General features: G+C 39.7%; 1 protein-coding gene and 1 long non-coding RNA gene across 5 annotated transcripts in view; both read right to left on the bottom strand.

Moving 5' to 3' along the window:
- ephb2b (eph receptor B2b) overlaps positions 1 to 24,467 on the bottom strand; it is a 123,346-nt gene that overhangs the window by 53,805 nt on the left and 45,074 nt on the right. For all 4 annotated transcript variants that reach the window (XM_085160635.1, XM_085160638.1, XM_085160636.1 and 1 more), the window contains exons 2-3: positions 22,645 to 22,724; positions 8,985 to 9,669 (exon numbers count right to left, since the gene is read on the bottom strand). In XM_085160635.1, the coding sequence (XP_085016761.1) occupies positions 8,985 to 9,669; positions 22,645 to 22,724 (765 nt within the window). The remainder of the gene's footprint in view (positions 1 to 8,984; positions 9,670 to 22,644; positions 22,725 to 24,467) is intronic.
- Positions 22,914 to 24,467, bottom strand: part of LOC146518052 (uncharacterized) — a 44,828-nt gene continuing 43,274 nt past the window's right edge. Inside the window, exon 2 of the long non-coding RNA XR_014874232.1 lies at positions 22,914 to 24,466. This is a non-coding gene — a long non-coding RNA (uncharacterized LOC146518052). The remainder of the gene's footprint in view (position 24,467) is intronic.

Raw genomic sequence — 24,467 nt, 5'->3', positions numbered from 1 at the left:
AGAACAGAGATGCCTATATTGTGGGGGGGGGGGGGGGGGGGGGGGAGCCAGTAGTGGCCCCAATGTGTGCTGAGATGGTGCCATACAAAGTCAGTTGGCGGGGTGTAATGAAAACACCCTGCACATGAAAATGCACGGATACCCCCACCCATGATCCCACCCACCTCAAAAGCGAGTGAAACACTGTAAAGACCACACAGCCTTGAGATGACCACAATAAACCAGAACACTGGTCCCAGCACGAAGTGAGCATTTCCCAGGCATCAATACGCTGCAAGGCCAATCTGTGCTTTATAGTAAACACTGGCGGGTGGTTAATGTCCAACTAGAGGATCAGGGTACGTGATTTTTCTGTTTATCCCCTTGAGTGTGTCTCTGTTTTAGTGCCTGTTATTCTCTAATCCTTCTCTCTCTTTGAGCCACTAAAGCTTTATGAGAGGCCACGCTTTGAGTAAACAGGAAATCAAACCTTGACCTAAAGAACCTTATAGTTCTCTCTTTTTTTAGGTTAGTGCTAAAATCCAGTATTTATTGTTGAGTTAATAGGTTTTCAGCAACCAATGTATTCAGGTATTCCTTGCATGGAATCCTAGAATCAAGATTTAAATAAATTAACCGTAAAAGGTTCAGATAATACTGAGTGGATAGAGTTGTTCATTATAACAAGAAGTGGCGATATCAATCACTTCCTTAGGTAAAATGAGTGTATCAGCTGAGTCTATTTTAACAGTGTGCAAAGTATGAACTGCTAACGTGTGAGCGTTATCATTCCACGGAATTAAAAGGCTACAGTTCAGCTTATTAAAAGGAAATTAAGAAGTAATTACTGTCCAATTTTCACGCATGATGGGGACATAAAAACACAATTGATAATATCTCAGTACTGCACTGATGCTGTGAGGTCCAAAGGAAGCAATGTATTTTCACCCCCACACAAGGCAGCAGCCTTCTTATTAGCTTGTTATTTTGCCACCAATAAGAAAAAACCCAACTAAAATCCCTAAAGGGTTTACTGTATAACCTGTGGGAAAATAAAACTAATCATAATGCAAAGACCTAGAGGTAGAGAGGAAGAACACGAAAGAGTGGGGCATTGTGAGATTTCTCACCCATAAACCACGGGTACATATTATAATGAACTGGAAAGCGTATTCTAGCTGACTAGATAAGGATTAGCCAAGCGGATTGTGCCATGCCTTTCATCTTCCAAGGCATGTTTTCAAAAAAAATCTGTATCCTTTAGATGAACCCAGTTCTTTACAAGAGTGCTAAGAATGAGAAAACCCGTGTCGAACCATACCTTTTAGCCGATAGCTTGTGAATTTCCACGGGAGAGTGGAACAGCTCATTATACTGAGTAATTTATTTGCTTAGCAGCAGCCCGATGGGAGGTAAAAAAAGTTTTAACATCCAGAAAATTCTGTAAGTAGCCCATTTACAAAGCAGAGCTGTCCCCCGCAGCAATGAAACACCATCCCCCTCAAAGTGGCTTCAACAGTTAAACCAGGCCAGTATTTTGGCTGACGTATGAAGTACTAGTACTGGATAGAGTGACAATGTGTGTGTAGGAAACCAACAATAAAATAGATCTTGGAGAAAAAAAAAACATGAATTAGAGAATACGCAGTTAAGTGTCAAGTACAGACGCTGCTTATCTGTGTTTTGTAACTGCAGTGATTCTGGCTGTGACTATTTTTACTTTTGGTAGCTACAAGGTTCTAGGAATAGATAGTCTTAAGGTATCTAAAATTAGGTGCAGATATACACAGTTCTCTCACTATGAAGCCTCAAGATCCTCTCACTTTCTTCTACTGTTATCTGTAGTTCAGGCTTTTTGCTTATCCTCTGAAATATCTGGTATAGCATCCAGTACATGGGCTAGTACAGAATTCAGATCAACATTCAAGGCTCCAGACGCCAAAATGATGACACTGGAGATGAGCAATTTTTTTTCTTGCACTACTACTGTTTGTGGTTTTGAACTCTGGAGGACATTTTCTTACCACCATCAGTTTAAACTGCACTAACTTTGGTGATTCTCATCTGGCAACACGACAAAGTTACACTTGAGATCAAATCTAGTTCTATTTAAATTATTAACTTTAAAATCATTTTTCAGATCATTTTCAGATCATTCTTGAGGTGTGATGTTTGATATAGTAAATGACCTAATACAATATTAGTGAGGTGGATTTCAGCCAGAAGTCGGGAAGACACATGTAGTAACCTGGCTAAGAAAACACAGCACAGTTGTGCAGCAGTGGTTCTCAACAGGGGAGAGCTTAACTTTTCATGGGGCTTTGCGTGGAAGTGCACAGTTAAGACTCAAACACCTTCCTGGAAGACCGATGACAGAAAACTTTGCTATAAGAGTCCAACTTCTGGGTTGACATTAACCAGATGGTTTCTAAACATTATGGAATGAAATCCACAAATAAAATAAATATCAACATAACCTCCTTGATTTGGTTGTTGACATTGCTCAAACTCTGCAGAGGCTCCGGGGGTTACGTAAAGCTTGCGTGGACCCAATCACCACACTGAGATGGACAGAGATGTTGCCCTTGAATCCAAGGATACTTTCTGTTTGTTGGTTCTTCTTATTCAGTCTCAGCCTGTGGAAACAGTCGTTAAATGAACTCAATCTTTTTTGTTTTCCTTTACAGCAGCAGGAAGTCCTTTCTGAAGCTAAATCGCCTTGATTGCCGACTAATTAAATGCACAGGAATTTATCTTAATGACACTGCAAGGGAGATATATCGACAACACAGAGATTTACAGTGCATGCTGACTCATGCTACAAAGTTAAGTGGCACTCATAGTGTCAAGCAGATAAATAAGTATACATTTAAACCACTTAACTGTAGAAATTACTTTTCTTTTCTTTTTTTTTTAATCCAAGTACTGGAGGTCACTCTATGTAAAGGAAAAAAAATGCTTATTTCTCCGTATTGGTCATATTACGAATTATGGTTCAAAAGTCAAAGAAAGCAGACTTATTTTCATATTAACAGCCAAAGTTTTTCATAATATATAAAGTGTTTTTGAAAGGAACTGTACCGTCTCATCTCAATGCGTACGACCAAGTAATCCCTAAGCTGAAGTCAAAACATCAGAATGACAAAATACCGCAATTATGAGGTTTATGGCATTAATATTCTCTCTCTGTGATATCTTTCTCTTCGGCTGCTCAGTGGAGATTATCTCTCTTGGTTATTAGTGCAGCATGTTGACAGGCATTGGGGCATGTTACACTGATAAGAGGAGAAGAAGAGAAACAAACTCTAGCTCTAGCCTGTCCCTGTTAATACGTCCCACCTACACTTTGCCTTTCGATTCCATTTATCTCTCTCCCTTCCCATCTCTTGGCCTCACTAGTGCAGCTATTTAATCTTTAAGCAAGTGAAGTTTAGCAGGGGAGAGATCTTTGTTGTTGGGTGATGCTTCTCATTTTAGATCCTATTATTGTTTATATGACTCTGCAGAGGAGGAAGCAAATATCGAATGAAATAAAAAAGCAACACAATAAATGACTGTTAGATTATAACTAAAACAACTAAACAACATAACTAAACAAGTGTTCCCATTGTGCTCCCACTCAGAGTGGTCTAGAGCTTCTGAGTCTGAAACACTGTGATGCTGTATGAGACTGAATGGTCACCCTCCTAAAATGATCAAGGGTTTACCTCTGTGTGAACAAGCGTGCACACACTATAGGCATAAATTACATGTGGCACTTCTAAGCACTTTTTATCAGTGTCATGAACACTGTTTTTTCTCTGCTCTCACTTTTAGATTAGCTGCAATGTAGGTCAACAGCACACAACACAAGACACCACAATTTATTCAGTGTTGACCGAGTTCTAATATATCATTGAAAGAAGCAAAAAAAAAAAAAAAACAAGGTCACTGATACTCGAGAGGGATTCCTGTCTTAAACAGTGAGCTCAATTGTTTCTCTTTTTCTGTGTTTTTTTTTTTTTTTACCAGACAGATGCTTTATCCATCAGTCTCCCTTAGCTGAGAGAGCGAGGATTCCTCTAACGGGACACGGGTCGAGGACATCTGAGAGGCAACACATGGGGATGTTTTGACAAAGCCCCGGCCTCGTCTCAGATGAGAAAGAGTCCCACATGGATGGATCTGTGCACTGCACGGCTCTCATTTCCAGAATTGCCTGTCCAAGGCAAATTAATCACAAATACATCCATAAGGTCTCAGAGTTGTCACTCTGCCTTGCATTCATGGAGAAATCCCAGAAAACTACCTATAGTATCTTGGGGCTCAGAGTGAGACAGGTATAGGTGTTACAAGCAAGAAGCAGACCAACAGGAAGCCCTTACAGTCAAGGAGAAGGCCAATAATGTGAAAAGAGGTGCCGGGATTATAAGAGGTCATACTGTCTGAATTTGAGATTCAAAAGATGGTGTGGGATAATGAGGAGTGTGACGGAGGGGCATATGGAGCAGAGCCCGGCATGTGCAAAACCATGTGGAAAACGTTTGCAGGCTTAACAGGCCATGATCTTTGAATTCTGAGAGATTCGCAGGGATCGCGGGTCACGTTATCACATCCACATATGATAAATGTGCTGTGAAAATGAGGATAATAAAGTGCATGTGTATGGGTATACAAATGACTGCTTACTGTTATTTGATCTGTGTACTAACAACACGGCTGCATTTTGACAGTTTTGTCTTATTAGACTCTTTCTTTCTCTTGTCTGAAGCTCCCTTAATTCTTCTTGTTTTTCACCCTTTTTGCTGCTATATGGATGTGTGCAGGGTGGAGAACAGACAGAGAAATAGAAGACCAGCAGACAGAAAAAAAAAGCACCTGGCCATACTGAAATCCCATCACAGTGGGGAAGAAGGAATAAAGGCTCCTGAATGTTCCCTGGGGCCCTCTGGGAACAAAATGACATGTCTTAGAGCTCGTCTATTCACCTCCTGCTGTTACAACATCCTACAATGTGTACAGACCAAAGAGGCCGCCTCTATCAAACACACATCACAATCCTTTATTGGATCCATGTTTAAAAGAAAAGGGGGGTGGGGGGGGGGGGGAGAAATCAGTAATGGAAATTAAGGGATGCTGCTTATGATGCAGATATTAAGTCATGTTGTCTGTAATGCTATTTAACAGGCAAATGTTGCAGTAATGAACATCTGCTGAGGCACTAATTTGTATTCCTTGTGTTTAACTAAACAGCTAACAGCAGCTGAAGTAGCCATCAATCCACAAGAATACGAGAGGCTTTTACTTTAACATAATATTGTGTGAATGCCTATTGTGTAGGCAGGCTGTTGACATTTTGGTCTCTCTTTCTTTCCCTTATTTTCTCCCACTCTCTCTCTCTCCCTCACTCGCTTTCCTTCGTTACTGCAGCCCAATGCAAACCTTCCCTCATCTTTGTTTGCACAATGCACAATGCAGCAGAAGCCTTGAGGGGGTGTGTTTGTTTTGTTTTGCTTTGTGTCTTGTTCCACACAGAGGACAGCCATCCAGTCATCAGCATGGCTGTTCCCCACGTGCACTGTTAGTCAATTAGAGCTGCCATTAAAGTCAGAGGCACCGAGGGAAATAAAGGCAGCGGCGTGGATTTGTCTGTGCTGCGCTGATTTCCATCCTTAAAGCCTCTCCAGACGAAGAGGCTGCAATAATTGGGATTCTGACAGTGGGTTAGGGGGACTCATTTCCTGGTTTCGCCTCCTCCCCACCACTTTTCCATGCAATCATGTCTATCCAATCATGTCCGCCCAGCACCTACCTTTGCACTCGATCCCCCTAACTCTCTTTATCTATAGCCACATTTGGCTGAAGAATTACTGAAGCCTTTCCTCCTTAATCTAATTGCTCTGGTATAACTCCAGGAACATTGCTTCCAAGCACCTACTACCGATGATGCAGACCTCACCAGGAGACAGACTTGTGTTGTTTTCCAATTCTTTTCAATGTGACCTAAAACACGTAGTTCTACTATTAGTTGGGAGAAGTTCTTTAATAAACAGTATGTCTAAATACTGGAGTAGTTGCCAATAAATCTGGTAGATATCGGAGTTACAGAATATTACTACTCCAACAAATCTGGGCCACAAGGGTACACAAACTGCTACTTCTTTTACAATACTTTTCTTTCTCCTTAGATACAGTGACTATCAAAATCATTGCCAGACATAAATCAAGTTGTTGTTATCACTGTGACAGATTGTCTCCATCTGAATCTTCACTCCTCAATAACATGAGCCACACTCCCACAGTCGAGACCCTTGAACTCACAATAGCATGGGGTTAGATGATCAGATTACACTCAGGAAAACACACATGGGCATTGTTAAAGGAGATTGCAATTCCACCCATGAACATGGCTCTCATTGTGCCCCACTGAAGAGAATGCTTTTCATTCTAGAGCGAACAGCAAGGGCAAACAGGACCTCGTGTGTCTCTGTGGTGCACCATCTCCTCAAGGCTCTGAGGGGAAATCAGATCTTTCTCGTCAGGGCCAGCTCTACTGAAAGGGTCTGGTATGGTTTCTTCACTCATGGCACTTCTTAGAGAAGAAACTTAATCTCACTTGTAAGACAATTGCAGAGGGAGAAAAAAAAGGCCTCAGCAATTCGATGTAAGCACCCCATTCTGCTGTCAATATTTTGACAGATTTCATGACAGCATAATTATTTGCCGGGATCCCTGCCAAGGGTTTAATTGTTACATGCGTAATTACACGTTTAGTTGAGGAGATGTTGGTACAAAGCACTGGTTGCATTATTACTATTAGAGGACAAATAGTGTCTTTCATCTTGCCTCCTTTATGCTGTCTCTACAGCTCCATAATCCCCTCATGTAAGAGGATACCTTACGAACCCTCTGAGGGCACCTCTCACAAATCAATTCATTACCCCATAATATCGGCTGGCATATGTGCATCTTTCATAGATCAATTCATTACCCAACTTCTGGCAGCTGAAAGGCGGCGGCAGACCACAGTTTAATGTAGTGATATCAGTTTGCAGTGTTCAGGAAGATAACTAGAGAGCACATGAATTGAAGGCAGTCTTCGATCCAAAAAGGCTTCTGACCAATCGGGAAACTACAACACAACATCTTTTTTTTTAGTCGTAATGGTTTTATGTCCTTTCTTGGTAAAGGACACACTTCCCAATTGTTTGTGCTGAAGCTCATAATCATTGTATAGAGCCATAAAATCCATCTCTGTATAATTGTGCTGCATTCCACAGCTGCACTCACAGATAATCCATCCCTCGCATAAAGCTTTAATAATGAGTCAATGCATCACAGGATCAAGGGAAACGGAGGGGAAAAGAAAATGGTGAAATTCTGAGCTCATGTAGTGTATATATGCTTGCCAGAATAACTGCCAGTACCCAAATCTACATATAACTTTCACTGCCTAAGTGGTGCTGAAGACGAAAAGGGAAAATTGGCCATTAAAAAGGTTTTATCCTAGTTGATCTTGACCAACAAAGCCAGTGAACAGAAACTGAGAAATAAATATGGAGGCAATCAGACAGAGCAGGCAAAATGCAGTGAGGATATGAAGTGGATCAACATACTTTCCCTGAGTGGACAACATTTAATTGTATAATCCCATTTAGCTCAAAATACACCATGACTGAGGACACCCCTGAGATGTTCCAATCCACCACATGCAGTGAATTACATGTAGGTCAGAAAACAAGCAGATTAGTGTAATTATGCATGGATGTGGATCAGAGTAGCTTGCTGCACCATCTTCACATGCCTCTTATTGGCCCATATTCCTTAAGGAGGAGCCGTTGCCTGTCCCCATTAGTAGTCCTTGAACAGGCCTGACAGTGTTTGGGGAGGCAGCACCCATCAAGTTTTTCCCTCCCAGCACACAGGCGCTGGGGGATGCGCTGTAATTACAGGTGCACATAAGAGAGGCAGCAACACATCGCTCTGAAATGCAGGTGGGTGGTTTGTTGTGCTGAGCTGGATCAGCACTGCTGCAGTCCGCAGGTTACACGCTGCTGTGCTGCTTCAAGTGATCAACATCTCTAAGCACGCTGACCAAATGCCACCTGCCAGAGTGTGGATAGGGCATGGGACAGGTAAATGTTGGGTGCATTGATGTTTTGAAGAGCCAAATCGATTTGCCTGAGAGGGATTCCAATTGACAGGAAAATGTGTGCAATTTTGAAAAATGTCCCACTGGTTGAGAGGAGGAATACTACAAGCAGAAGAATTTTACAGATTCAAAATTGTTGTTAGCATTTGAGTGTGTGCGTGTGTGTGTGTGTGTGTAGTCTTATTTAAATATCTGTTGAACTTGATCACTGTGAACAATATGCACAGAGATGTGTTTTTCTCTGGGAAGAAACTCAAATGCTTAAAAGCACTAATATTAATAAAAAAACATATATACATATGGAATAAAGAATGTATTCATACAGGAGATAAAACAAAACAAAATCACATACTGATTGTGTATAATTTAAGGATTCATTTAAGGTCTACTCTAAATGTTCTGCAATTTCCAGAGCAGGAAAGTTAATAAACAACTGCTTCTTTGAAAAGCAGTTATGATTTTAAACCAAACACCTGTGTTGTTTGGTGCTGCGATTCACATCCTTTTATGGCAGCTCAGAAAAACTCAACATGTTCTGTAGTCATGACTTCCAGCAGTAGTTGTGTAGTTTACGATCCAAACGCCAGCAACTATTATTTCTGCTGGAAAAAGGATAGGATCATATTTTGTATGGAAATGCCCCAATGTTGAATAAGCTATGCATAGAATATGTACCTCCCATCATATTCTTGATATATTACCTAATATCATTTTATAGTGTCAATTACATTGTAATAAATAGACCTCGGAACAGCTTAGTGCACTACAAGAGATAAAAATTGCAAGGACTATATCCTTTAGTTGATGGAGTACACTGTTATGACAGAGAAGACTGATTAACTAGTCTTAGGAGAAAACAGAGAGCAAAACATACCTCGACAAACAGTCCCATTTTCCACAGGCTCATTCCCAGCTTTGCACATACAGCGCCCGATAGGTACCATCCACTCTCCATCGCCGTTGCAGTACAGCTTAATAGGCACATCCACCTCCTCTGCATTGGGGATACAAACCCCTCTTGCTGCCACAAGGGAGGTGCTTTCTGCTCCAGATAATGTCTCCTGGAATAATGCCCCGTTAGTGATTATACGAGGACACTTCCGATAGAAGACACGAACAGCGATGAGAGACATGCAGCCGCCATAATCTTGGAAGGCCAAGTAAAAGCCATTCCGTGACACTGGGCCAAAGCTTCGAACCTCAGTGTTAATCTTCATCACTCTGCCCCCAAGGTCCACCTGGGAGAAGCTCTCATCTGCTGCAATGGTGTCAACCTTGATCCAGGGGTTCTCCATCCACGGTGGTGATGTTCTGGTGGCTGAATCAGAATCAGATTCATAGTAATATAGGTTAAAAGTCTCTTTACAGGAGCCTGGAACATTAGGAATGCTACTGCAGTCCCTAACAGAGAACTTCATCTCCACGTGGATTCGCTGCGCACCGCGACGCCGGATGTATTTTGTCCGTACCCAGTTGTTCTGGTTGGTGTCGAAAACATTACAGACTTGGTACGTCCGGATGGTGTTCATGTTTTCATCATAACCGCTCACCTCTTCCCACTGTTGATCAAAGACATGGAATAAATTTTGTGTCAGTTTTCAAAAACACTTTGATTTAAATACATTAAAACAAAATAAAGCAAAAAAAAAAACTGCAACAGAGACACTCGTAAGCCATATTCAATAATGTTCTCTGATCATTTCTAATAACAGAAATTATCATCAAGTCCCGGAGCTACCTAGTTTCCAGCAATAACAGGTATGTTTTCATTCACTTCTAATAACTTCAATTACTGGGAGTAATCAGCTTAAAACAATATTTTGATTCTAATGACTACGTGGGAAGAGGAAACATAATATCTCTAATAACTTTACAAGGATGCATTCCACTAGCTTAAAGAACAAATGAGAACCAGCCCTCCCAGCATGTTCAAATACGAGTATTACCTTGAGAAAAGGAAAAGCCTTCTCCAACTTCTCAAGGTAGTTATTAAGAAATTAAAGTAGGTTTCATGCTTACTTTGAATCATACTTAACTTCATTTCATTCGATACAGTCAATAAAATAACAGTTTTCAAAACAATAGTAGCAATAGTAATAGAAACAACTTCCTCTACTGAAAAAAGGCTCACTCTTCAGGGCTTCTAAAATGTTGCTTGGTTATTCCTAATGCTTAATTTCTGGATATTTTAGGTCAGGGTATGAATTGAGTTTCAAGCTTCATCGGGCAGCAGTTTTTTTGCATGGTAGAGTCTGTCAAGAGTTAATTATGGCATTTAAGAGTACGTGTTAAACTTTTAGAAAGAATCTCATTTGGGGAAATTAAATGCATTTCGGGTGGTTATAGAAAAGGAAATCTTTTTCCACAGGCTTAGACTTCTTATATTTGACTGCTCCTTCCCATTTTCTCAGTAAAGAAATATTTCACATGCTATACCGCTCAAAGAGAAATTGGAGATGTGACATTAGTCACTTGAACACAGCAGTGAGGCTCTGGTTTATATGATAGCGTGTCCTACTTTTTTTTTTTTTTATTGTAACTTAATAGGACGCATTCAAAGCACATGCTGTTATGGGGTTGAAAATGTAGTGAAAGCGCCTTTCACTATGGTGAAGCACTGAGAAAACATGACATGAATTTTCCACAATCAAAGTCACACTAAACTGGCATAATCATATTACACAGGTAATCATATAAAGAATAATCAGGGGGCAAATTTTACTCCAGGTTTTTTCAGTATGCTGTTCCACTTCAAAGTCCACATTCTGCACACCAATTTAAGTTCTCGCTCCAGCTATACAGAGTCCAGATGCAGCCTCTGTGGATTTCCTGCCCCTTGGCTAAGGATCAAACCAGCTTTAAACACCCTGTACTCTAACCACTATGCAGGCCATGACCTTGACCCCAGCATCTCAGCCAAGAAAAGAATCCAGTTCTCACCCCCATGAACCACTTTGCATTGGCTGCTCCCGCTACGGCTTCTACCATTCTTCCTCCCCCTTCACTCTTCACTTCACAGTTGATATAATTTCTCAAATTAGTGCCCACTTAGTGAGGATTTTGACAGATTTTGACGGTTTGGGAGAAAAAAGTCACCCCTCCTGTTACAAACTTGCATTCTATCAAACACTTTTACTAATTAAAGCAGCTTTAGTTCTTAATTCCCATGTCCCAATTAATCATTGCTAGTGTAATGCTTGGCGTGACCCAAACAATCACAGAAGCCAACCTAAACAGAAAAGTCTGATGTGCAGCCAAAAATAATACTAATAATGAGAGAGAAAAAGAAAGCTGCATTAAAAAATTAAATAAAAGCTTAAATGGGCCAGTCATCCAGGCAGCAATTAAAAAAACTGAAGTCTCCCTATTAAAAAAAAAAAGTCTTTCAATTGACATTTATATTTATTTATATTTCTCTTCTTGACTATCTATTTACAAATGAATTTCTAGCGTTAATCCTTATATTGCTTATCTCACTATAATCATGAGCATTTTCCTTCCGATACCTTTAGAGATCAGATTAAAACCTAATTAGTTGGAAGGCATGGATGTACGTGCTACAGTTCACGGGTATGGTTAACAGGAAAGGAAAAAAATCTGTCTTTTGCCCAGTATTGGCAGACATCATCATCCCAGGTCATGAGCACCCATTGACCTTCCCACTTGTTGAGGAGCAGTAGGGAGGCTGTGGGCCAATTAAATAAGAGCGGACAGCTTGCTTGTAGTGAGCAGAGCATTGGGCAATCACATTTTAATAAAATGAATGTGGAGACAGGTGGGGGTTGCTACTAATGAGGGATGCAGACAGGGGAAACTCCAGGAAAGTGTTGGCAGAGATGTGGGGGAAGGGTTGAATCTGGCTAAAAAAGACCCCAAACAAAATGTGTTTTGATGAAGGGCCCCTTTTTGTCCTGTCACGGCCTCTTTGCCCTGCTTTCATCACAGCCAGTGGAGGGAAGCAAATGGGGCATAATAAGACCCTAACGATCAAGCGCAGAGTGTGAAATTAGAAGAAACGTCTTCATTTTCACAGCTTTTTCCCCTGGCTCTTCACGTAGAGTGCTGTAAAAGGTGGTCATGTGTTTTGAGTACAGCAGGTGAAGGTAACACTGATGGAGAATATCTAGAGAGATTAGATGGAGGGAATGAGCTGCCCTCAGATGACGGTGGAAACAAAAACTCCTACTCATTGTACCAAGATCCTGATACATTTGGCCAAAGTTTTCTCAGCAAAAGTCAACAAGCAATGGAATAAGCGCACTGAACAGTGCACTAATAGACCGTAAAATAAGCTCCTTTGCATTTGTGCGTGATTTGGGGTAATTTTTCAAAACTGTTAGACATGATACTGCTTCAAGATAAACAAAAACTAATGGTTTTTCACGGTACACATGCTTCCTTCCTCAGAGAAACATCCTCTCATGATGAAAAACCAATGGTGTGAAACCGAATGCGCGACTGGTTCCAAACAAAAGCACACTGTTCTGCGTTTTAATTGCTCTCGTTGGGGTCCTAGCTCGAACAATCTTGGGTCGAATGGTGCAAGAAAATAGTTTGCCATGTTTGGTTGAACCTGCTGGATGTTACTCATTGGTTAATCCAAACATACTTAAACACTAGAATTTACCTGCATATAATAAGTGATTACTCTGATAAAAAGCAGGTTTTAAAAACTATGATAGAATCTTTGAGAATCCCTAGCAGTGGCATAGGAGAGTAAATTGTTACATTCATGGCACAGTCTAACTACTTTTCAAATACACTTCTTGTTACATAAAGCGTACCAGAGTCCAGGCAAGTATTTGCTCTTGTACTTTACACAGAACCTCTATTTTCCTGCCAACTGTTGTTATGTTTTCTTAACAAACTATTTGCAGGTCCACTAACTGCCGAGGAGTCTGATTTAGATTACTCTGGAAAAGCAACACTGAGAAACTATTGTCTTAAACAGAAAAAAAATGTGCAGCTTCAGAGCGTGAACTCTCTCAGGCAAATTTTCTTATAATTTCTTGAAGTAGTCTCTAGGAATAGTTCTCCAGGCTTAATTCCCTGCATTTTGGTAATTTTTCACCATTGTCATGTTGAAACAATCAGATATTTTCCAGCCCAAAACCAGATGGTTCTTTTCTGTGTTGATGAGTCCATAAGTACAATAACGGTCCCAAACACCACTGGCTGAAATGGAGCCCCAAACCATGACAGAGCCACCACGGTGTTTTAAATATGGCTGATCTCCTCTGTACAATGATGATTTAAAACACATATTTCAAATTTGGACTGATCCCGCAATAAGACCTGTTGCCAGTGTTGTTTTAGTCCAGTTCTTTTGCAGTTTTCCACACCTTAGCCTTTTATGCCCATTTCCCTTCCTTTAGAGTGTTATCTTGATAGTCACTCTTTTGGGACCATTTTTGATGTGTCTTCAGCAAACAGTAGTTGCTGCAGAGCCACATGTATCTCTCAGGTATTTTATCTAGTCTTTGCTAGATTTTTGTCCCTAATTCTTAAGATCAAGACTTTTTGATACTTTTCAGCTGCTGTAGGAAGTTTTTTTAGGCCTCCAACTTCTCTAAATTCTTCAGGTTTTTCCAAGGAACGACGCAACATGCCATGCCAGGATATACCAAGATTTTGGCCAATGTCTCTTTAGAAATCACCTTGATGTTCAGACAGTTATTTTTGCTGTTTTTCCTAGATTTCACTTGAATGATTCATAGGTCACTGTTAAGGAGCTTAACAAACAAATAAACAAAACCAAAAAAAAGCCCTTCTTCTGAAAATATCAGGTACAAGGACTGGACTGAAAATATATGAAAAATAGCCAGTGTCCAAAGAAAAACTTCCAGGACCTCTAGAAAGGCAGGACAATTATTACTCTTTTAAAATTTACTTGAAAGTCTGGTTCCTTGCAACACAAAAAATGAAGGAATGAGGGTTGGCACAAGACTTTTACACAGCATTGTAGATTGTGCTGGACTAGAGACTGCCGCTCCTCTCTTCTTCTGTAGTTATTTAAGGTGCTTCAGTTCAGTGAAGCTCACTGAGAGTGAGGCTCAGAATCAATATCTCTTGTGCCATTTGAGGAGAGAGAAAGAAAAGTTCACCTGACCTGCAATCCATGTCTCTTCATGACAGTATGTCTCTACTTTATCTGTAAAGCCAGGCGGAACACACCGACAAGGCTGAATTATTGACTAGAGTAGGCCCTACAGCTCGGATTATTAACCAAAGATGGTCTTTTCTTTAAGTCCATGGCTTCATATCTCTTCATAAGTTTTTTTTTTAGCAAAAATATATAAAAATTATCTGTACACATTATGTAAAAGATATTGTATACTACCTCTTATATCCATTTACCGTGTAATTTAACAGTAACTTTATTTAAACACGATTTAAACAAAATTAGCAGGCACAGGTGTTCTTTGTTTATGTTTATGCTGTAATAAATAACCCCACTCTCCTATTTCTGATTTAGGAAAACTTTTATCCATGTTATGGCTTTGTGTAAGTGCCATATTAAACTTTCTCAAATATAAAAAGGTAGAGAATTGCACCAAATACAACCAATTTAAGTGCGGATGTTAAACATTTCAAGGATCCTGCCATGGAAAATCCAGACCAGACTGCAAAGCCCTCAGGATCAAGGTGCTGTATTTGAATCTGCTTAACCAGCTGCTGCCAATCTGGGCATGAAATGTGATGTTTTGATTACATTAACTTATTTGAGAACTGCACTTGTGATTGACAAGTCATTAGCCAATTAACATACCCTTCCACCAATCCTTCTAACTCTATTAATGAACAAAGTTTGAAGAAAGAACTTGATGCCTACTAGTGCATGCCCATGCTATTGTACTGTTTGGCCTGTTCATGATGTTCAAACTGATGGGGGCTACTTAATCAGGAGTGGTAGATATTGTTTATATTTTAAAAATTGGCCATTTTAGCCTACTGTTAGGTAGTCACTAGGTATGCATGAGTCAACTTTTCTAGATCTACAAGAGACGCTATTTTCAACAAACAATAGGAAGCTTCGATTAGGTGTTATAGGTACACAGAATATAAAAAGCAGCTAATGCATCATGCATAATTCAACTTTTGCGGCTATATAGTAGTATGTATGTTTTGAAATAAAACAATTATAGGAAGTGTTAAATGGTCATTTTTGCCCATTGCTAGGTAACATAATGACATAATAATATCTGCTACAAAAAAAAAAAAAAAATTCAGTGATCTAAGATGTGCCAAATTTGGCTGTACAACTCCTGGTCGTCTGGAAGGAGTTTGCAGACAAAGAAGAGATCAAGAGGGATTTCACATATTCTAAAGTTATCTGAAACTAGAGATTGATATCATGAGCTCATCAGGAAACTGCTGAGATCACTGTCCGGCTTCTTTACAATGAAGTCTTTTTGCAACCACAGAAGTTACCCCCAAGTGCCCTTTAGAAAGAATTCAGTTTTAAGGCACTTCCATGCCAGCTTCATTTTTCAGACTCAAAGCTAAATCCGTCTTTTAAACTGTCTGAAGCAGAACAGTCATAGTCATGTTGCGTGACCAGTGTTCAAGAACAGCACTTGCATCTTTCCGTAAAACAAGAACGTAGTAACCCTGTGGACCTTGGCCCACTAGATCCTTAAGTTAAGCTCAGTGTAAATAACCTTGGTGTAAAAATGGACTCTGACTTTAAGCTGAACAAACAGATTAATTCTGTTGTGAAATCAGTTTTTTTACCCCCCAAGCTCAAGCTCTTCTTATCTTTTAATCATTTTGAGTTACACATGCTTTTATAACAACTCAACTGACTATTGCAATGCCCTTTACACATTACAATAGTCATTTACTTCTGTCAGTGATACTTTCAAGCCTTCCAACATGCTACTGCACACCTTAACAAAACCCGTAAGATGGATCATATCTCCCCTGTTCTGGCGTCCCTTCACTGGCTTCCTGTGCATTTTAGGACTGATTTTAAGATTTTATTGTAAGTTTATAAATCCCTTAATGGGTTGGCTTCCTCTTATCTTGCTGATCTCGTAACACCTTATGTTCCTCAAGGTCTCAGATCTGCAGATTAGCTAATCCTCCATGTACCAAAGAATAGATTTAAGAAACTTTCTCAGCCACAGTCCTTAAACTGTGGAATGAGTTACCTCCACATGTTAGGTTGGTCATTTTGTAAAGTATGTCTTTATTTTTCAGCTTTCAGAGTGAACGCTTTGGTATTTAGTGTTGTATTTTGTGATTCTTTAGATGTGTTTGTGCATGTGTGTGTGTATTCATTTGTTTCATGTGAAGCACTTTGGTCAACTTTGTTATTTTTAACTTTTCTTTATTAATAAATGTGGTTTGGAAAGGAAATAAAAACAGCTACAATGACACAAAAGCACACAAAACAAAACTCAAAAATATTGCTTAGTGCTAATGCTGCCATTTACTTTCAAAATCATCCTCGTGACTAAACTGCTTCCAAAGATTTCCACAAAAACACAAGTGTTATGTCATCTGTTATATTTCTCTAGTAGGACTACTATGCTTGTACAACATATTCAAACTGCATGTAATGCATTCAAGTTGGCAGAAAGTTTTCCTCTGGATCTGTGCAAATGAAGAAACTTAACCAGCATTCAGACAGTCAGTACATTTGTTGGCTACGAACAGTCTACCACAAACACGCTCTTTGGGACTGCTGTTGATGCAGTCAGATTTCTGATAGATTTGAAGATTGTTGTCATTACAATCATTCGAAGCTGTGTGAATGTCTTTAAAACTGTTATCTTGGCAACCACATGAAAAAACAAAAATTGACTGCATCTATTACTGCACCGAGCAGCAAGGTCATGCATAAGATTATTTTACACCTTTCATATGCTACCTGCACATTTTCAATGATTAAAAGCATGCCATTTTATCATAGATATTTACTGGCAAACCAATAAATAAAATACATTATAGATAAGTGTTTAGCTGCAAAACAGACACGCAGAACTAAACAGCTTGTTTAACAACCCCAAAACTGGTGAGAATAGTGACACATCACTGACGAACGTACTGTCAGAACTCTAAAAACCTTTAACAGTTTCATAGGTTTACATAACATCTACTGTCTGTTTATAGCATCTTGTCATTACGATGTTTGAATTAAACTGATTTAGTTTCACAGTCCTGAGCCACATAACACATCACTGCTCTATCACTGACAGAAGTAAATAAATTATTCACACAAACATGGAGAAAGAGACCCAGTGGAAAACTCCCGGGGCATAGTCGAGCCATTTGCAGTTGTGGGAAATCTGTCAGAGCAAGAGTGGCTTCCCTAGAGGGACACAGGACAAATGACACCCACTCTCTGCATTCAATTACTACAACAGAGGCCATGGGAGCCAAATCCTGCAGGAGACCGGGCTTCACCAAGAGGAGAGACTTACCCACACACAGACATAAGTAGAACTGTCTGCTGCAGTCAACTCTAATCACCACTGTCCATTACTAATGCACAACATGTGAAAGTTGGAAAACAACTCCATCTTTTACCCCAATTCCACAAAGTTATATGTGGATTACGTTAGCATATTTCTATACATAACTCCAAAATTTCATAGACTTAATTGTGAATTACAACAAATCGGTGGTCACTGTAAACAGCATCCTTGTGTTTTACAAATTGCTCGTTTATGTTTAGAAAAAGCATGCCTTGTTGGTTTACCACACAATTACACGTAAGCAGCCACATTCGTATTTCCAAAGGAATTCTTAGTTATCTTTGATAAATTACAAGGAAACAAATTTCTTTTACAAACATTTTGCAATATGTGCTGCATATTGTCTTTCTGGAAAAGTGTGCACTGCGGCGTGTCCCTAAATGACACGAGATATATCCTGGTACAGCACCACATTATGACACATACATAATGATAACCTAACCCACAGAGTACCTAATTATGCTCTCTGCCGACGCAGGAGACCTCAGTTTTTCTTCCACAGTAGCTGTGTGTGCGCCATGCAGCCATAAGTCTATTTCTAAATGACTACTGTTGTTAGTACTTCAGCGTGGCAATGAAGAGGTCAGGAGGTCTGACCTGATGTTCACACATCTCTCAGCTCCACTTGACAGGAAAACCATTGACCACTTAACCCTGCTCTGCTAGTGCTGTTTTTCATAGCTGATTTTCATTAGGTCAAGCTCTCTGGGTAACTTTAGATAAAACACAGCCACATCAGTTTCTTTGTAGCACATCTTTGAAGCTGTTTATCCTAATAATGTGTTCTTGAAGTGCATAAGTAAGGTGTAAACTTGTTGAAACAGTGCTACACATTTACATATTACCATTACTTTTGTGCAGTCAGTTTTCTTGTGGCCATCTTCACAAAAGACACAGTTTAAGTACTGTACTCCGAGTGCAGGGGTTTTCATGTGTGGGTGTGCTTAGGCATGAGAAATGCATTTTACTGCCAGAATGTGAGGACTTTTTATTAGGAGATACTTCCTCAACACTTCCTAAATGCCCCTAGCTAAACTTTGGTTTGGTAAATATTATATTGATTCTTAGTGTTTTTATCATTACTATCAAGAATAATGTGGCTGTCTTAGGCACAATATACTGTTTGACTGTCATTTTCCATAATTAAAAAGGAGAGCTGCCTGGCAATACACAGAGAGAGCTATAAAACTTGATTTACACATCCTGAAGTGTAATATTGTTTCATATAAATCACTTCCAAAGACCCACTGTGGGGTGACGATTTTGTGGCTTCATTTGAACGAATTTTTTAAAATAATAATTTGACAGACATTCTTCAAGTATCCTGTAAAATAAGATAAGAATAACAACAACTGCCATAACATTTCTGACTTTCAGTAACATCATACTGTTTCTTGTTTGCATTGCCATTGTTGTAACATATCACATGCCATGTTAGGATATAGAGTATTTCATGAAGCCACAGAGAGCAGTGAAAGCCAACTGCTGGTGCGGCACTCTGCTGGATGTTACTGATCCACGAACTAAGCCCGTGAAGCCATGCATATATATGTGTAAGACAATAGCTTCTGTAAAGCACCTCTTGCTGTTATACTGAGAGGGGGGAGTACGCTCTGTTTCCACACCTGTTGCCCTGGCCCCTAAGGGACAGGCTATCTCCATCACCCTCATTCTTTGCTTTCCAACAGCCCAGGCTTTGGCCAAGCTCAGCCACATCATCATAAAGCCTTAGTGCCCACACCGATAAGGCCAAGCTATACCTGATTAAATCCAGGGGTTTAAGGACTTTACATTTCATTGCACTCCCAATGTGGAACTTTTCCAAAGGAAGCAAGAACTGATTTGGGAAAATAAGAGCCCAAACTAAAAGAGAGAGAGAGAGAGAGAGAGAGAGAGGGAGAGAGAGAGAGAGAGAGAAAATCATATTTATAAAACTGAATATGATTTGGAAAAGAAAATAACCACAAACTCAGGCATTACACCACATTTAACTGGAAGACATATGATTATTGAAGAGCTTAGAGGTCTTTAGTTTGATGTTTAGACTCTAGTTTTACTTATTTTGGCAACCATGAGCATTTTAACTGCATGCACAGAGTTTACAACGGGGACCTTTTCATGTTTCTTTAAATATTCAACTTCTTAGTCTAGAGTTTCCACTTAATATGAAATCTCATTATTAAAAATGGTGAATGAATGTTTTGCTGAATCAAACATTTTGCAAAGATGAAAGAAAAGTGTGATGTAAACTGTCTTTGGAGTTTGCATTAGCTCGCTCTCTGCAGATTGGATCCAGAGCTGGCAGGAGAAAAGGAGACCGGGGATCTTCATGTTTTGGTATTGATTGTAAAAATTAGCATGGGAAGAGACAATGTGCCCTCAGGTTGGTAGAGATGAAGCAGTCCTAAATTTTTTACCGTAGAGCTTTGAAGTTGTATCATGGAACTGCTGACAGCCAGCTCTCATCGCTGCATTTTCTTTAACTTTTTTTTTTCTGTGCAAACAGACACACCGTGATGGAGTATAATTGGAACCATCTTTAATACAAACCACAGAAGCATAAATAATTGAATAAAATCGGCAGAGGTTTTTTGAAATGCACCAGCAAATAAGTCTACAATGTTTTTCTCTGTCTTTTGGATCCATTCTAGGAAGGCAAAATTCTGTGGTGGAGAAAAAAGTGGAGGAGACTCTGGTTTTGGCTGCTTGAAGTGGGCCTGGCTCGCGTGTGGCTTGGAGGAACCAACGCGCTGGCAAACCATGTGGAAATACTGTGCATCAAACACCAACAAGGCTCATAACACATTGCTTCCAGTCTGGCATTAGAACACACATATTTAGCTTTAAATGAACATACTTCACCCATAAAGTGCTTGCCTTGAACCAGAAAGTTCAGATGAGGCTGAAATGTACAATATCTTATTAAAAAAAGCTACATCATTCTCCGACTCAGTCTGCCAGCACATCTAAAACCTGCCTATTGTTTTTTTGTCATCATTCTTAACCTGCTCTCTCCTCTCCCTAGTGCTGATTGGCTGCAAAGATTGACCTGCATGCATAAAAAGCCAGAGAAGACCACAGGGTCAGAACTCGCTCTCATTCTCTCTGGTCCCCTCATCTCTCTATCAGCACCGGGATTATTCCTCTTTTTTTTTTTTGCTTATTTATTATTTGTTTATTAATGAGTTGAGTTGGAAGTCCCGTTTTCAGTTTGGGTTTTATTAATTTACTTTACTAATGTTAACTATGGGGACAAGCCTGAATCCAAATAGTCGTGTTGTTGGTTTTGTTTATTTTAGTGGGGGTTCCCTTCTCCCTTATTTGTTTTCCATGTTTGTAAGAAATGAGTTTCTACAGCAGTGATGGGACATCTTGTAGGTTTGTATCTTTTTGAGGCATGTATTTCTGGACCCTAATATATTTAGGTGCTCGTGCTACTTTTGTCTCCTTGTTTCAATGATAACTTTCATTGTAATCTGCCATTGCATCAGTGATGCTTCTGCATCTGTTACTTTGTGTGTACAGTATTTGCAACACTCTGGCTTGGTTATTTTGGGAATATTTTCTCTCCGCCTGTTACTTTTGAATAAGTACAGGATTTATGTGAATTATTGATGTTAATTCAGCGATTTATTTTGAGACTTTACTGAAGTTGTATTTTTCTTTTCAGCTAATTGATGCCCTCAAAGCCTTCAGCTTTCAGACTGGAAACATACATCCTCTCCACTTTGAGCTTTAAGATTCAAAATGTTCCTTTTTGATAAAGCTCATATGCTTTTGGCAAGATCAGGTGACCCTGGTCCCTTAGTTATGGTAGTATCGGCTCAGACTGTTGTGGGACTTGTGAGACACTGAGCGTTTCTTCTCGGCTTACCTCTTTCACTTCCAAGGTGTTAAATAACACTGCAGCGTGTCATTAAATTTTGTCTTCTCTTTCTCTCATAGTTTGTGTTTTGTCCCGTCTCCCTATGTCTCCCTATTCCTTTTTCTCTTCTCTTTCTCCTCACCCCCCAACAAGTTGTGGCAGATGGCCGCCCCTCCCTGAGCCGGGTTCTGCCAGTTTTTCACAAAATGCTTGCTCGTAGAGGATTGTCCGATTGTTAGGATTTTCTCTCAAAAACTGTAGGGCAGTATAAAGCATCTTCAGGTAATTATTGTTGTGATTTGACACTGTATTAATAGGTCTGAACCAAATTGATCTGAACCTAATTTTTAGCTCATGGCTCATTGAGGAACTTGTCCTCTACATTTTGTTGCGTTTTTTATGTCTGAGCTGTGTTTTTAACAAAGAAATGTGGTTTCATTTAGAGGGCTTTGCCGTTTTGCCGAGCCTTGATAAATTTAATCACTGCATTAAAGATCCTTTGTTGGCTATCGCTGCTCGTTTTTCTGTGCCTGTTCAAAGAATCTAAAAAGAAAGCAATCAAATCTGAACTACGGACTGCTATGGCATGAATATTTAAATGCTACGATAAAAACGTACAAAGAACACCACAAGTGTGTGGAGTTTGTTATTTCTAAATTCAAGGGATTTCCCGCTCTGCAGAGCAGGCAGGCTCAGTGGTTGATCTTTTGGCCTGAGAGTGAGAAACAAAAACACTGACTACCATCATAAAAAAAAGCTTTCATGGGAGAGTGAGCAAATAAGCAAAATTAAAAGCATTTAAACAATTAACCTTATCGACTTTTAAAGAAAGGATAGGGGCACTAAGTACAACACAGGCTATTACAGGTTAATCATAGAACAGCTGGGAGGGAAGATCTATTTAATAAAGAACTAGGACGATTCCTTGTTCTGTTTTCTTTACTTCTTTCTTGATTTAAACACTGATGTCAAACTGCAAACTTTTCTATTTAGTTCTTGAAAAAAGTGCTACATGGCACAATCTGTGGCACTGAGATAACTGTAATGTTGTGACTGTTATTTAAATGTAAATATGTGACCAAAAACTACATTTAAAAAAATCTTTGCCACACTTATAAATACTTAAATAGTAGCTTAAACGAAATCTTCACTGTCAGAAGTGGCACAAAGTAAAAGCAGGCACTTACACTGTTGTCACTTGACCCTGACACAGGGTAGACAGTCCAGCCGAGCTCCGCCGTGGCTGTAGTGGAGTCCATGAGTGTCTCTGTGGAGAGCCATAAGAAGAGATGGCAGACACATAACATTACTGGGGTTGAATATGAACTGCTTGAGTCAGACAAACAATTTAAGGGGAAGTCTACAGTATGAAATGTCAAAGTGTTTTAATGCTTACTGAAACATCTGAATATTTCTTTATATTATAAAGGACTGTTTTAAATGCGCTGGAAAAAAGGGGGGAGGGATTCCAGATTCAAATCAACATAATTGTAAAGAAATTCTATATTCTCACTATATTCTTAGACTAAGTGCACTTTAGTTTTAGATTACCACCTACAAAGACATCAGAGACAACTAGAGTAATATTGGGAAAAAACAACAGTTGATTCAGCAGCTGGATATCAGGAAGCAACAATTTTATTGTTCGAATGTTTTCTGTTCCCATTCTCATTTGTCTAGTCAATAAAAAGAGCACTAGTTACATTGCTATAAGTTTCATAACAGCTGTGGTATTATTTGTATGACTTTATAGAAAGAATAGAGCTTAGAGCTCAGAATAACAAAAAACAAATACAATAGAATCTCCATGGCATAGAATAGAGGCTACACCCTATACTGCACTGTATATGAGGGAGAGAAACAACTCTGGTAATTGGGGTCAAACAGAAATGTGCCTCCTATCTGTCATGAGGTCATCTGTGCCACACATTCCTCCAGCCTGAACCAACTGTCTGTCATATGCTTACTGAGCCATTGGCACAGTCGCCTCCTTTGCTCCTTTTGCTTAATCTCTGTACCCATGTCCTCACGCCTGCCTTTCCACCACTTCCTCTCACTTGTGCCACACACTTTAACAGAAGGCAGGTCTAATGAATTTCTTCAGCTCATTATGCCTGTGTCTGTCTTGTAGACTAGTGTTGAACTGCAGCAGATGTAGAGACCATTCATCAGGTTCAAGGCGTCAGCTGCAAGTCCAAAATGCCACAGAGGGATTTAGAAGCCCCCTTGACAAACACGGCTACTAAGCTTAACATAAGTCACAGCCAGTGATTGTTATGCAGAGCCAGCAGACAAATGCTTGCTGTGGCTCTTCATTATCATTGTTGAATGGACTGATGGACTAGGTGCTAACAGTGTGGGTTAATTAAAGGTAGAGTCAAGGTTAGACAGATCTGTTTTTGAAATTTATTTATTTATTTTTTACGAGTAATAAGTGAATGAAATCAAAGCCAGAGAGGATCTCTGTCTCACAGGACTTTGTTCAGCCCTGTGCATACTCTGAACAAAATCTGTAGCTCTGTAGCAGCCTGTAAGAAATGTTGGAGATTTAAAGTTGTTTCATAACCCTGGATTTTCTCTGATTTTTATTCCAGCAAAGGCAGCAGCTTTTAATTAACGGGTTCCACACACGCTGGTTTATTTCAGGGCCTTGTGCCGACTTTCAGCATCACACCAGCACTCGGAAGACATAATACCAGATTTCGCATCCTATTCGGTTATCACAAAGTCTAAATCTTATAATTAGGCAGATAAGACCGCAATTGAGCATCTATTGATAACCTTGTGTGTGACTCAGAGCTGAGGAGTCTACATGGGTGTTAGGGAGTGGAATGGTAATTATCCCCCATAATGATAACGATAATTAGTGGAAAGTAAAGTGAGAATAATGAACCCCCTCTGTGGTGGTTAGGGAGTGTTGTGGGGGAACGAGGAGGAAATTTCCCCAGGAATGTAATACTCCAGCCTCCTCTTTCTCTTCTTCTTTTCTCTCTCTCCCTCCATTTGTTGC

Source organism: Neolamprologus multifasciatus, chromosome 5, assembly GCF_963576455.1.
Source record: "Neolamprologus multifasciatus chromosome 5, fNeoMul1.2, whole genome shotgun sequence".
Lineage (NCBI taxonomy): Eukaryota > Metazoa > Chordata > Actinopteri > Cichliformes > Cichlidae > Neolamprologus > Neolamprologus multifasciatus.
This window is presented reverse-complemented; position numbering and strand designations above follow the sequence as displayed.